Below are 13,198 nucleotides of genomic sequence, written 5' to 3'. Positions count from 1 at the left end.
GGGGGGAAAGTGGGACTGAGTTACTAGAAGGTGGAGGGGCCTTCGTTATTATATACTTTAGCAATTGAAAAATGCCGCGCTGCGAGCTTGTAGATCTACTATTTTTGAAAAGTTGTGAAAATGTGTGCAAATCTTTGAATATATGTATTTCTTTTTAAGCGAACATGTGTAACTCAAATTTTGATTCTGGGGGTTCCCTAGAATATTAGATATATATTGATATTTTGAGATGGGGGTCCGTGGCCAAATACATAACATTTGTGGGGTCCTTCACATGAAAAAGTTTGAGCACAACTGACATAGAAATATTTGAAATATTCAAAGACTTGCACACCTTTTTCACGATTTTTTCAAAAATAGCAGATCTACAAGGTGCCGCGCTGCGAGCTTGTATATCTGCTATTTTTCAATAGTTAAATCACAAAATAATTGTGTGGGGGCCCGCAGTGAATCCTTGTACCCAGGGCCCAGAATTTGGTGCGACACCCCTGTCTTTACCCCTCCACCCCCCACCCCCCCCCTCTTCTGGCCCCGATCTGCTACCACTCCGTGCTCGCTCCGTTCTCGGAGGCAGCCAGTGATGGAAAAAGTACTAAAATTTCCGACTTAAGTAAAAGTATCAACACAGCAATGTACTGTAGAAATATACTCTGTTACAAGAAAAAGTCCGGATTTCCAAATGTACTTGTAAAAGTACAAAAGTATTGGAATCAAAACGTACTTAAAGTACCAAAAGTACAAAGTACTGATTATGCAGAATGTCCTGTTTCACACGTTTTCAACTGTATAAACTGTATAAAGATCTTTTGAAAATAGCCGATCTACAAGCTCACGATGCGTCTCATCGCGACGCATCGTGAGCTTGTAGATCTGCTATTTTCAAATGGTCAAAAACATATATAAGGCTGAAGTGGCTAAAGTATGTTTAGTAATAAAAATACATCTACATAGTAACTGGTAACTAAAGTTGTCAAATAGGCCTATACAGTAAATGTAGTGGAATAAATGTACAACATTTGGATCCGAGATGTAGTGGAGTAGAAGTAAAAGTATTGGAAATTAGAAATAAGCAAGTAAAGCACAAATACCTCAAAATTGTACTCGAGTACAGTACTTAAGTCAATGTACTTAGTTACTTAACACCGCTGGAGGCAGCTCTCTGCCGTTCCAAGTCAGGTCAGAGTGGAGCCGACAGCCTGCGGCCTCGTTTACAAGAAGTATTAAAAACCCCAGACACTGGCGAGCAGGGGCTTCATTAGCCTGGGATCCCTTCACTTTTCGGGGTTTGATCCGGTCGGGAGCGGAAACCACTCTACTAGTTAGGTAAAGTTAGCCGAAAGTTAAACCAAACTAAAATCAAAATCAATATCTTTCTTCACAAATGTGTTCATAAAGGTGTCTACTATCACCTCTGAACTTTCTCAATCACAACTCCCTTCGGAAACTTTGTGGGAGCCAATCAAAGTTGGGGGTATCCCGAGTAGGGATGGAGCCCTTTAATTTTTATTGATAATGAGCACCTTATCGATCCTGCTTATTGAGCCGGGCTTTTATCGAGCCCACTATTGAGCGCATTCTTATATTTTGAGGAAGTTAAGGGAGTGAGATGACAAATTCTGAACATAACTGATATCTTTTTTTATTGGCCAGTTCAGTTGTTGTGACTGTGAGTTTGTGGCCACCATCTATGAAGATGACAGTTGACAAAAGTAACAAATATTATCATTAATATCATTAGAACAACCTTTCATTAATGTGCAATAAGTGTTAAATGGCTTGATATTGTGAATAGTTCTGTAATAGCCTCTTGTCTTGATTGTTTAAACGTGACATCATGGGCAGCTATGCTCGTTAACAAGCTTGATAAGCCCAAAGCTTATTGATACCGGGTAATCAATACATCTGTTATCGGGTTATCGAGCTACCCTTGTTTAGGGCTCCATCCCTAATCCCGAGGGCCTGGGATTAAAGGGGGGGAAAAAAGAAAAGGCCAATATGAGCGTATGAGGTGTGTAATTAGGGTATTTTGCGGCTGCTGAATCCATTTCAACCATTAGTTTTCAGTAATAATTACTCCTTGGCCATAAAATAGGCCACGAGACATATAATATTGGCAATAAAAAAAATGGTTGGAGTAGGGTTTGAATTCATGAAAACTATTCAAGATCAGGTGGGTAAGCGCACATCATGACACACAGGTTAACATGATACAATCTGCCAGTATTGTATTTATCATTTTAAAAATGATTTAAACTAGTGAAAACAGCCGATCTACAAGCACACAACGCCTCGCGGTGCGACGCGTTGTGTGCTTGTTAGGGGTGTAACGATACATTTTAATAGCGATTCGATACATATCACGATACATGGTTGACGATACGATACATGGACGATATTGGTTCATTCATGGCGATACGATACGATTCGATTCAATGATTTAAAATCGATATAGTAACTATTTAGCAAAGACATTACATCTGTGTAAAAGGTGTGGCTAGTGCAGGTTTTTAAGGGAAACATGTATTTTTATGGATATAAATAAGTAAACACAGTGATTATCTGCCAAATACATGGACATTGTATATTGACAAACCTGCACCTTGACATGAACCCAGAGATTACACACATTTATCGATAGACCAGTGTAGCTATATGGAAAGGAAAAGTAATTAAACCCCTCCTTTACATTTTTTCTTCTTAAAAATGCTAAATACAATGCACAAGTAGGTAGTATCGATACAATCGATTCTTTGCACTGCCGATTCGATACGATACAAAATAAAACGATACGATTCGATTTTAGCTGTTTTCATTTCGATATACTTCGATTTTTTAAGTTAAAAACAATATTTCGATACAGTTACTATATCGTTACACCCCTAGTGCTTGTAGATCTGCTGTTTTCACTACTGTTGTGCGACAGCCTTGTATGATGAAGCAGCTGGGCTTTACTTTGCGAAGAAACATACAAATTTGAAACTTGGAGATACAAGGTTTCTTCCCGACAGTGACGATATTTACACCCCCGTATGCCCAGGCAGAAAAAAGTTGAGAAACACTGCCTTAAAGGACTACACTTTGGACGGAACTATCAAACCGGAAACAGTTTTAACCCAAAATAATTCCCTGCGCTCGAGCCTCAAGGACATACTTTTAGGATTTAGGGCCTACCTAATAAACCCCTTGATGTGGCGTAGTTTTGCTTTTGGAAAATTAATTTGTTATATGCATCTTTAGTCCAACTCGTAGCGACTGGCAAGACTACACTAGGCTACTGGAGCATTTTAATTGGGATTGGGGAACAAACGGGGGGAACCATAACAAAGCGACACCGCTTCTTCTGCTTGTGGTTTCCGCCTAGACCAGATCAAACGGCCCGTTGTAAACAAATACCAGGCTTTCCTCTGAGAAAGCCTGGTGACGCGAGGTCAGGGGCTTCATATCCAGTTTTGTGTAATCCTCTTCGAAAATATCAGATCGAGGACTTTTGGAAGAGAGACGCTGGAGAACTGACCGGCAACAAATCTATATGTGTGTTTTGAAGTGTTGATTTCGCCATGAGGAAGAATTCGATTCATTGATTGAAGTATTTATTAGAAGTTTGCATAGGAAAAAAGTACAGTTTCATGACAGTACAGTTCACTGGTACAAGGTCAACTAAAAGGATGAGTTCAGGAAAGCACATGGCTTATTTACATTGAGATCCTCTTTTAAATTAATTTAACATTGAATGACAGACAGTTAGAACACAGTACTACAGTATGCAGAAAAAAAAAGGAAGAAAAACAAAACGGGTGGTAAAAAAACACAAAAATAGATGGTAACTAGAAGCAGTGCTCTTCCGAGCACAGGTCTCCACCAGGGTGTGCGTCCTGGTGGTGCTACTGTATAATAGGCCAATGTAAAAAGGGTGGCATGTTCGTCACCTTAGATCTTTCATGGCAATCGGACACTGCATGCATGATTTGAAGCATTGTGTTCCAGAAATGTGTTTTGCTAAAGTCTACCTGCTGGTGGCGCTATAACAGCCCAATGTCAAAAAGGTAGCATTTGTTGCTTGACCTAGTGGGAATATGTGTGGCAAATTTCACGGTAATCGCAAGCTGCGTTGATGATTTGAGGCATTTTGTTCAAAAACGGAGCAATCCTGCAAACTTTGGAAGCTAATATTAGCCAATCAGGATGGAATATGAAATATCAGACAGATCCGACTTGATCACATGACTATAGAGATACTGTGTACCGATTTGCGTGATTTTTGGATAAAATCTCAAGGAGTAATATCCAAAAATGTGTTTTACATAAGTCGGCCCAAAGGTGGCGCTATAAAAGGCTGATGTGAAAAATGCAGGGCAAAGGTTTATCCTTAGCCTCTAGGTCTAGGGAGTGCGCTTACAAAGTTTGAAACTGATCGGTGGAGTTATAGGTAAAACCACAAATGGGCCTGTTACAGCCACCATGAGGCTGATTTCAAAAATTTGAAGTAGCATTTCTTCCTCGACCTAGTGGGAACGTGTGTGCGCGATTTCATGATAATTGCACTTTGCGTTTGGGATTTGAGGCATTTTGTTCCAAACGGCTCAATCCTACAAACTTTGGAAGCCAATCTTAGCCAATCAGGATGGAATATGAAAAATCGGACAGATCCGTGTCGATCACATGACTGTCGAGATACTGCCTACCGATTTGTAGGATCTTTGGACAAAATCTGTAAGAGTAGTGCACAGAAATGTGTCTTGCGAACATCGGCCACTAGGTGGCGCTAGAAAAAGCCCATTTTAAAAATTTAGGGCAGAGGTTCTAGATTGGCATCCAGGGAATGTGTGTGCTCACTTTGGCAGCGACCGGGCCAACGGCGACTGAGATTAGCTGCACACAAACTGCGAGGACACACACACGGACGGACGCACGCACGGACACACGGACGGACGAAGGGGAAAACATACTCTCCCCCATGCCTTCGGCTGGTGGAGACAATTAGTCTAATTACAATAAAGAAGGGGGAGGTAAGGTTAGGCTAAGGTTAGGCTAGGTTTACTGTTACCAGTTGTTTCACTGATGAAAACCAAGCTATGACATAAACTAAGACTATATTATATTGACAATTGCTCAGCAAATAAAAACGAGACTAAAATGTCAGGGAGGGACTAGTGTAGAAGAGATCCAGTAGAACTAAAAGACAAGTCGTTTTATGTTTGGTTGCACTCAGGTGTCGCGTGCAACCACTTAGGGCGACGCGTTGTGAGCGTTGTGAGCTTGTAGATCGTCTATTTTCAGCATGCAACCAAGTGTAAAATCAACCATTACGATGAAATCGAGGCCTGACAAAATACATTTTTGTCGACAAAATCAATTGTAGATTTAGTCGATATGATTGCGACCGTAGTTTTGTATGAGAAACGGCACATCATGTCTCCGTCCGTCCGTCCGTCCGTCCGTGTACGCTTTTTTACGCTCTATGGGTTTGATGCTCTGACATCACTGTGATGTCAGTGGAACCGCTCTAACAGAATCCCTTTATGCCCTTATATGGAGATCCCTGATGTCATCAATATTAATCCCAGGACTTCATATTGGAATGCCCATATATGGAGGAGGACAGCCCATATCTGCGTGGCTGGTTCTACAGACAGGGATCTCTATATATGGGATTGTATGTATGACGTCAGATGCCATAGACGTCATAGGACTTTCACATAACGAATAACAGAGTAAAGCATGTTTGGGGTCTCACAGCATCTCCATATATGGCTACCAGGGGTCTCCATATAATATACTATGGGTAACTGGTCCGATATACGGTACATCACTGGCTAGATGGAAAAGACATGGCGTGACCTCGCCTGTCGCCCTTAGGCGTCTTACTGGTATTTAGTCGACTAAAACTATACTAAAGGTCTTTGCATTCAGTGTACGATAAAAAAAGAAAAGAAAAAAGGATAATAAATGAACACGTGGTGTCTTTATGACTTCACTACACCGGGTGCGAACTTGTCCACATTCTGACAATATTGTCTGTTTGTCCTCACGGAAAAGCAGACCCTGTGTGCAAAGCGGCCTAAAACTTTTAAGATGACTAAAATATCACTAAATCTAAATGACATTTTATTCAAAAGACTATGACTTAAACTAAAATACTAGTTTGCTGTTAAAATGAACACTGGCACCCGGGTGGGGCAGGGAGCTTGGCTCGCGTCGACTGACCTCTCTCATTTCAACGGGCTTACTGTTCTTACGCAGGCAAAGACCAGGGCTGTAGGCAAGAGACATGCTGATACTGGTGATGCAGCAGTTCCTAATCAGATTAATAGTTTGAGAGATCCTCTCCACACACTGCATAAAGCCTAGTGACGAGCCCCCGACCAGAAAGTTAATTCCCATGCGTATGCAACGGATAATGTCAAACAGATACTGGTAACACCTCGTCGGCTGCCTTTCCCATGGTATTAGGTCACCGCTCAAATGTTTTATTATTGGATATGCTGTAAGCGCTGCAATGAAATGTATCTTTTCTCTTTTGCGATAAGACCTCCGGGATCCAGTGGTGTCAGTTCAGCAAAAGCTATAGGGTATGGCAAAGATGGGAGTCCTCATGGAAAAGAGGCATTACATTTTGTATAACATGGTTCTATTGTGAAAATAGCAGATCTACATGCTCACAACGCCTCGCGCTGCGAGGCGTTGTGCGCATGTAGATCGGCTATTTTCACAACGTCTGAAAAAAACTCGTTTTTTTAAGTTTTTTACACAGGTTTCTATGGTTTCTTGGGCTGGATATGGCAGCCTGGAATGGTTGTTCAAGTGCAGCTAAACTTAACATAGTAAACGTGCCACAATTAACAATAATGCATTGCACCTGTGCAGCTGACCTGTGGAACCTGGGAATATAACATCTTGTCAAGCTGGGAAGAATACAAGTCTGGAGAATATAATTATAATACCTTGTTAAAGTGACCATTTTGTTAAATTTTGCATTTGTAGTTATTTTACTGTAATTTAACAACACAATAAACAGCACAGATAGACAAAAAGACATCAATGGATTTATATTTAAAAGTAACTTTTATTTTCCCCCCTGGACCCAGGGTATGGCAGCTGCATACCCCTGCCATACCCAATTGACGCCCCTGCCGAGATCCGTGTGATTATGAAGACAGAACTGAACTAAATGATCTCAAAGAGGCTTTTCTGAGGCTGTCGATTCCAATGCTGGCTGTGTGACCTCAAATCTGGGACGGTGGAGAAAATATGATAGTTTTATGGATAGATGGAAGTGGAAGATGGAAAACAGGTGGTCAGAGTCCACTGAACAATCAGTGAGCTTACTGGCAACTAATGCTGTCCGTAAGAGACAGTATGTTATTTTAAAACCAAGCAATGGGGTTGCTGCCAGATTTTTTGTAAACTGAGGTGTTTTGTTTTGGGTGCTTTTCTGGGTAATTTTTTCACTCTTGCTCTCAATTTACAATTTAGGCATTTAGCTTTTAGCTCTTCCATGCTCTTTCCTGGAAAGCAGTGAAACAATGGCGCTTACGCAAAAAAGAAAAAAAAACAAAAAAAAAACAGGTGACCCTTTGTCAAGTCTTGCTCGTGGCTGTGCCCTTCTTCACACCCATTGGTTGCTGTTTCTTGGTTGAACAGTTTTGGTTGTGGAGTTTACTTCTCGTTTCCCCTGGGGTAGGTGAAGTGGAGCAGGGAGTGGAACTGGTTGGAATAACGTGTTCCTTCCACACGCTACGTCCCACCGGGGAAACTAATCCCTGCCAGGTGACAAGAAGCGGCTTGGACTCCTCATGTAGTGAAGGAAGCATGAGCTCAGTTCGGGGCTTTCCCCTGAAGTGTTGATTTCACTTTTACAGAAGGACCTTATTGGAGTTGTTGTTGTTCTGCAACATTTATGTTGATAGCAGAATAAAAAAAGGTTTTCCGCACTTGAAGCTTATTTTTATGGTTTCTTTTTTAACATGGGCATGTATGTTGTAGGTGAAGCGGTGCTGGTGGCCCCAGACATCCCCCTCCATATAGTTATATATGTCACTTTTTTTTTAGTTTCAGTGAAATTGAGAACAGGAGCGCTCATCGTGCGGCACGGGGCGGAACAAGCGGTCGCTTTGATCCACAACAAAGACAACAACAACGTAGCGTCGGCAGGAATGATAGCGCCTAACCCCACGGAGGTTAGGGTTAGGGTTAGGGTTAGGGTTAGGGTTAGGCATAGTTTTACAGAGGTTAAGGTTAGGGTTAGGGTTAGAGTTAGGCATAGGGTTGCCACCTTTCAGAAATTGAAATAAGGAACACCTCTTCCGGGCACGCGGTGCATGCGTTCCGTGCGCGTGGCACAGCCGCCGGCCGGCGAAAAAATGCAGTCCCAAACCCATGAAATGCATAGAATAGTTATAACTATAACACACAACATGGTATAACCTATATTGTTTTGCAGTTTGAAGTGGCCAATTAATTGTTTCTAAAATATGAAAAGTTAATTTTGTATGAAATAAAGCAATGTATGAATGATTTGAACCTGGCTCTTGTATTGGGTCACTTGGTGGTCAGTAAAGAGAAGGTAGTCAAGAAACCATTAAGTTATATACTTAAAGTTTAAAGTGCTTTATTAGCAACGAAGATTAAACATGTTTTACTTTAGGCTGAATAGGCTTCACTAGCCTAAACCTGAGCAACTTTACAGAAATAAGAGCCCAAAATACTTATAATAGTCAGATTTGGCAACACTGCATGGTATTTTATCCAACCTAGCCCAACATGGCTTATATTATCAGACCTGGCAACTGCATGTTATTTTTCTCCACTTGGCAAGCAACCTTCACTGACGCTGTCAAGCCACGGGTTTGTTTCTTCCCACTCGCGTCTGTACCTTTGTAGGCTTCTGTCCTTTTTTGAGGTGGTGGAGTATTGTATTCAGACGACATTTTTAAAGCGTGCGGTCACCGCGGTGTGCATCTGGAGGAAGTTCAGTGATCTCACTGACTGTAACTAGGCAACGGTGATTGACAGCGACATGCAGTGCATGAGCAGAGAGCAGAGAGGAGAGGACAGGAGAGCGTAGAGCGCTGCGCGCACCACAGCGACTTTTGCTGTCTTTTCCTGTGTTTTATTTCATTCATTATTGTTAAATTCTGTGTTGAGGTTGGTGTGACAGACCTTTATGGGGCATTTGGTTAAATACGGAACAAACCGCGTTCCGTATTGGTTCAATACGGAACGCATCTTTTAATTGTCCAATACGGAACGATTCCGTATTATACGGAACGGGTGGCAACCCTAGTTAGGCATAGTAAGCTAATGGCTAAACACAGCCGAGCTAGGCTAGTAGATAAACAACAAAAGAGTGGTCGCAAACGAGTGACGTCAGCGCCTACACTAGTGAATGTCTGTTGTCGCCATCTCATGGTGACTACGCAGAACTACACAGGTGTGCTGATAAGAGACTATCAAAGTGAATTGATCCAGGTGGTGTTAGGGGTGTGTGGTGAATGACAAAATGAGCGCTCTTACCCCGATCTCACTGAGTTACCCAATCTAACTGTAACATATACATGTATGTTGTAGGTGTGGCGGTGCTGGTGTCCCCAGACATCCCCCTCCAGCTGGGCATGGAGAGCAGACAACAGTTCTGCGTGCAGTCGCGGCCCAGCATGGAGCGCCTGCCCCTGCAGTACACCGTGTGCGTGGCGCGCAACGTCAAGGCCGCCCACCAGGAGGCAGCGACGCAGCTGTCCCAGCAGCACAGCAGGGAGCTGCCCAACATGAAAACACTGTGGTAAGAGCAAATGTCCGAATGAATAATAGATGGCATGAACCATGCATGAACCATGCATTTATACCTTCAAAACACCTCCTAAAACCTAACCTAAGTTTTTTGTAAAACGGGTGGAAACCTTGTACGTCCAAAATCGTTATTTTTTTTATTAACGCTTCCAGTGCCAGCCCCTAGAGGGCACCAAAGAATGCCAGACTTTCTCCCATAGGGGACTGCATTAGCATCCGGGGGCTCACGTTGCAGTGACGCGCGTGCTCACGTTCGTGCACGTCATGGAAAGGTCCCGGATGATAATGCTAACAGAATAGCTATTCCCATTTTGTCATTTTAAAGATCATTTTTCGGCGATTTCGCCGTAAATAAACCTCGCGCCACATCCCTAAAAACACAATCCAGAGATATGGTTCTCCAAAGATGTGGTTTTTCATTGGATTCGGCGGCGATTCGCGGCTACGTTTGCGGCTCACGGCCGGCATGGCTTCCCCAGGATTTGGACCACTGGATTTTAAATTTAGGCTCAGGCTTCAGAAGGCCTCGGATCATTTTATTCATTTCATTAAAAATCCCGAACATGTTCGGGATAGGCACACTGGACTACGTCCCGGAAGCGGCGCTGAACATTCGGTGAACATTGGGGGTCTCAAAAATGTATTTTAAACCATTTTTAATGGAATATATCGTCGGACCATGTAAAATGGCTAGCTGGCTAGCGTAGGACGAGCCAGGACCACCCACGGCTCTACAAGCAGCTCAGGGTAAGTCAATTAATAAAAATAAAAAATGTTTTGGATTGAACATATCCCGAACATGTTCGGGATAGGCACAGAATGAGTTAAAAAAAAAGAAAAACGATTTAAAATAGTGAAAATAGACTATCTACGAGTGCACTGCGTTTTATGAAGAAAACATACAAATTTGAAACTCGGAGATAAGGTTTTCTGCCGATAGCAACGATATAAAAAATGGCACAGGTGATTTCCCAGATAAAAAGGTATAAATACCTTTGAATAAAATTAAATGTATTTATTTATTCCTACATTACCTGCCCGCTTGCCTCTCACCCAAAATAACCACATTTGAACACGTGCACTTGGAATTGTAGGAGTTGAGATATTACATTTAGTTTGTCTCGGTTCCGCAGATAAATGTTGAGAAAGTAGCCGATCTACACGCTGTACCGTAGATCAGTGGTTCTCAACCTGTGGGTTGGGACCCCCAGAGGGGTCCCCAAATTATTTTGGGGGACCCCAGATGATTAACTTAATGTGCAATATTGTTTCCTCTCTCAACAGTAAACAAACCAACATAACGTTTAATGTATAGAGGGTATCTGCACACATTTCTAAAGTGACAATTTAAGGACTGTTTAATACCTCTAAAATGACAAATTAAACTTTGGCAAAATTGGTAAATATTAGAAGATGAAATTGTGAAAATAGCAGATCTACATGACTCTGCTACATATTGTGAAAATAGCCGATCTACATGCTCACAACGCCTCGCAAATGTAGGCTATTTTCACAATAGAACCGTTTTATACAAAATGCCTCAACTCTTAGTGCTTGTCAGGATGGGGGGGGGGGGTCCCCTGTTAACACATGATTATTTGGGGGGTCGCGGCCTGAAAAGGTTGAAAACCACTGCCGTAGATGTGGATAGACCCCCAACCTGACTGTCTTATCATGATGTTGTCCCATGTGTCCCATGTGCTCCGTGCAGGCTGCCTTTCTGGAAGCTGCTGGCCAACGTGGACTCGGGGCAGAAGGTTGAGAGGGAGCTGAGGATCTTCTCCAACCGTCTGAGGAGACACCAGCTGGGGCAGGGTGTCATCAGCCTCAACGAACATTCCACCACTCTCCTCGCTGACATGGTAGGTGACCTACCGGTATGCATGACTGTTGACTGATGATGATACTTTAGGTTCCTGGTTTACCTGCTATGATGCCAGATTAGTATCTGTATGCAGTAGATGTATTACCTTGTGTTAACCTGGCTTACTCTTTGTGTTAACCTGGATCACTCTTACTCTTTGTGTTAACCTGGCTTACTCTAAATCATTCTGGATTAAGATGCCTAAATGCCTAGATCGTACATTTAGGGTATGATCTCACACCCATCTTTGTGTGTCTGCCTCTGTGGGCATGTTTTTTGCAGTTGTTTTCAAAGGGAATAGGGTGTTCTGTTGGCATTGCATATGCCGCACACACCTTGCATTTATGTGCTCTACAGCATGGGTCTTCAACATTTTCAGGCCAAGGACCCCTTAGTTGAGAGAGAGATGAAGCAGGGACCCCCACAACCTTCTCATAAATTCCATATAGTTTCATTGTTTGACAGCACAATCATCAGTGTATTTTGGATTCATGTCAATTTGTGTTTTTAGATATTTAACCACTTGAACCGTCAATACTTAATAAACTTGACCTTTCATGTATGTGCTTAGTGTGCTCTTTTTCCCCTCTACACCAAAGCTCTTTGCCGAAAATAGACGATCTACAAGCTCACAACGCCTCGCAGCGCGAGGCGTTGTGAGCTTGTAGATCGGCTATTTTTGGCTAAAGTTCTCAGAATTTGGACACAAGGGTTCAAGTGGTTAATAAAAAAAAAGGAGAAAAAAAAGTTTCTATCACACAACATTTGGAGGACCCCCTGTAGTAACTCTGAGGATCCCCTGTCCCCCTGTTGAAGACCCTTGCTCTACAGTGTGCATAGTTTAACTGGAGAGGCACATTTGATCCTCCTGGCTGGGTCTGTCTGACAACCCGTTCATTTACGACCTGACGTCTCTTCTCACTTCGTCACCACAACCAAGGTTCAAGGTTTTACTGTATTGTTAAATCTTGTGTACAGGTACATATTACAGTAAGACTCACATTTATTTCTTTTAGACCAGGGGTCTTCAACATTTTCAGGCCAAGGACCCCTTAGTTGAGAGAGAGATGAAGCAGGGACCCCCACAACCTGTTCATAGATTCCATATATATTCATTGTTTGACAGCACAATCATCAGTGTATTTTGGATTCATGTCAATTTGTGTTTTCAGATATTTAACCACTTGAACCATCAATACTTAATAAACTAGACCTTTCACTCTGTACTTAGTGTGCTCTTTTTCCCCTCTACACCAAACCTCTTTGCCAAAAATAGCCTCGAAGCGCGAGGCAGATCTACAAGCGTGAGCTTGTAGATCTGCTATTTTTGGCTAATGTTCTCAGAATATAGACGCTGGGGTTCAAGTGGTTAATCTACTTTAAAAACACAGTTTCTATTATACAAAAATTTGGAGGACCCCCTGTAGTAACTCTGAGGACCCCCTAGAGGTCCTGACCCCCTGTTGATGTATTGTTTTCCTAATCTCCAGAAAATGTGAACGAAATTACATATGGAACCGGACTATAAGCAGAGTTAATTCTGACAGC

At 42.3% G+C, this 13,198-nt stretch overlaps 1 protein-coding gene across 1 annotated transcript in view; it reads left to right on the top strand.

Moving 5' to 3' along the window:
- The window catches only part of LOC308294895 (SITS-binding protein), a gene marked incomplete at both ends in the record, with an annotated part of 60,642 nt that overhangs the window by 20,999 nt on the left and 26,445 nt on the right, over nucleotides 1-13,198 (top strand). Inside the window, 2 exons of the mRNA XM_080737812.1 lie at nucleotides 9,568-9,778; nucleotides 11,498-11,648. Of these exons, the coding sequence (XP_080593938.1) occupies nucleotides 9,568-9,778; nucleotides 11,498-11,648 (362 nt within the window). The remainder of the gene's footprint in view (nucleotides 1-9,567; nucleotides 9,779-11,497; nucleotides 11,649-13,198) is intronic.

This window comes from Nannobrachium achirus, assembly GCF_963921795.1.
Source record: "Nannobrachium achirus genome assembly, chromosome: 11".
NCBI lineage: Eukaryota > Metazoa > Chordata > Actinopteri > Myctophiformes > Myctophidae > Nannobrachium > Nannobrachium achirus.
This window is presented reverse-complemented; position numbering and strand designations above follow the sequence as displayed.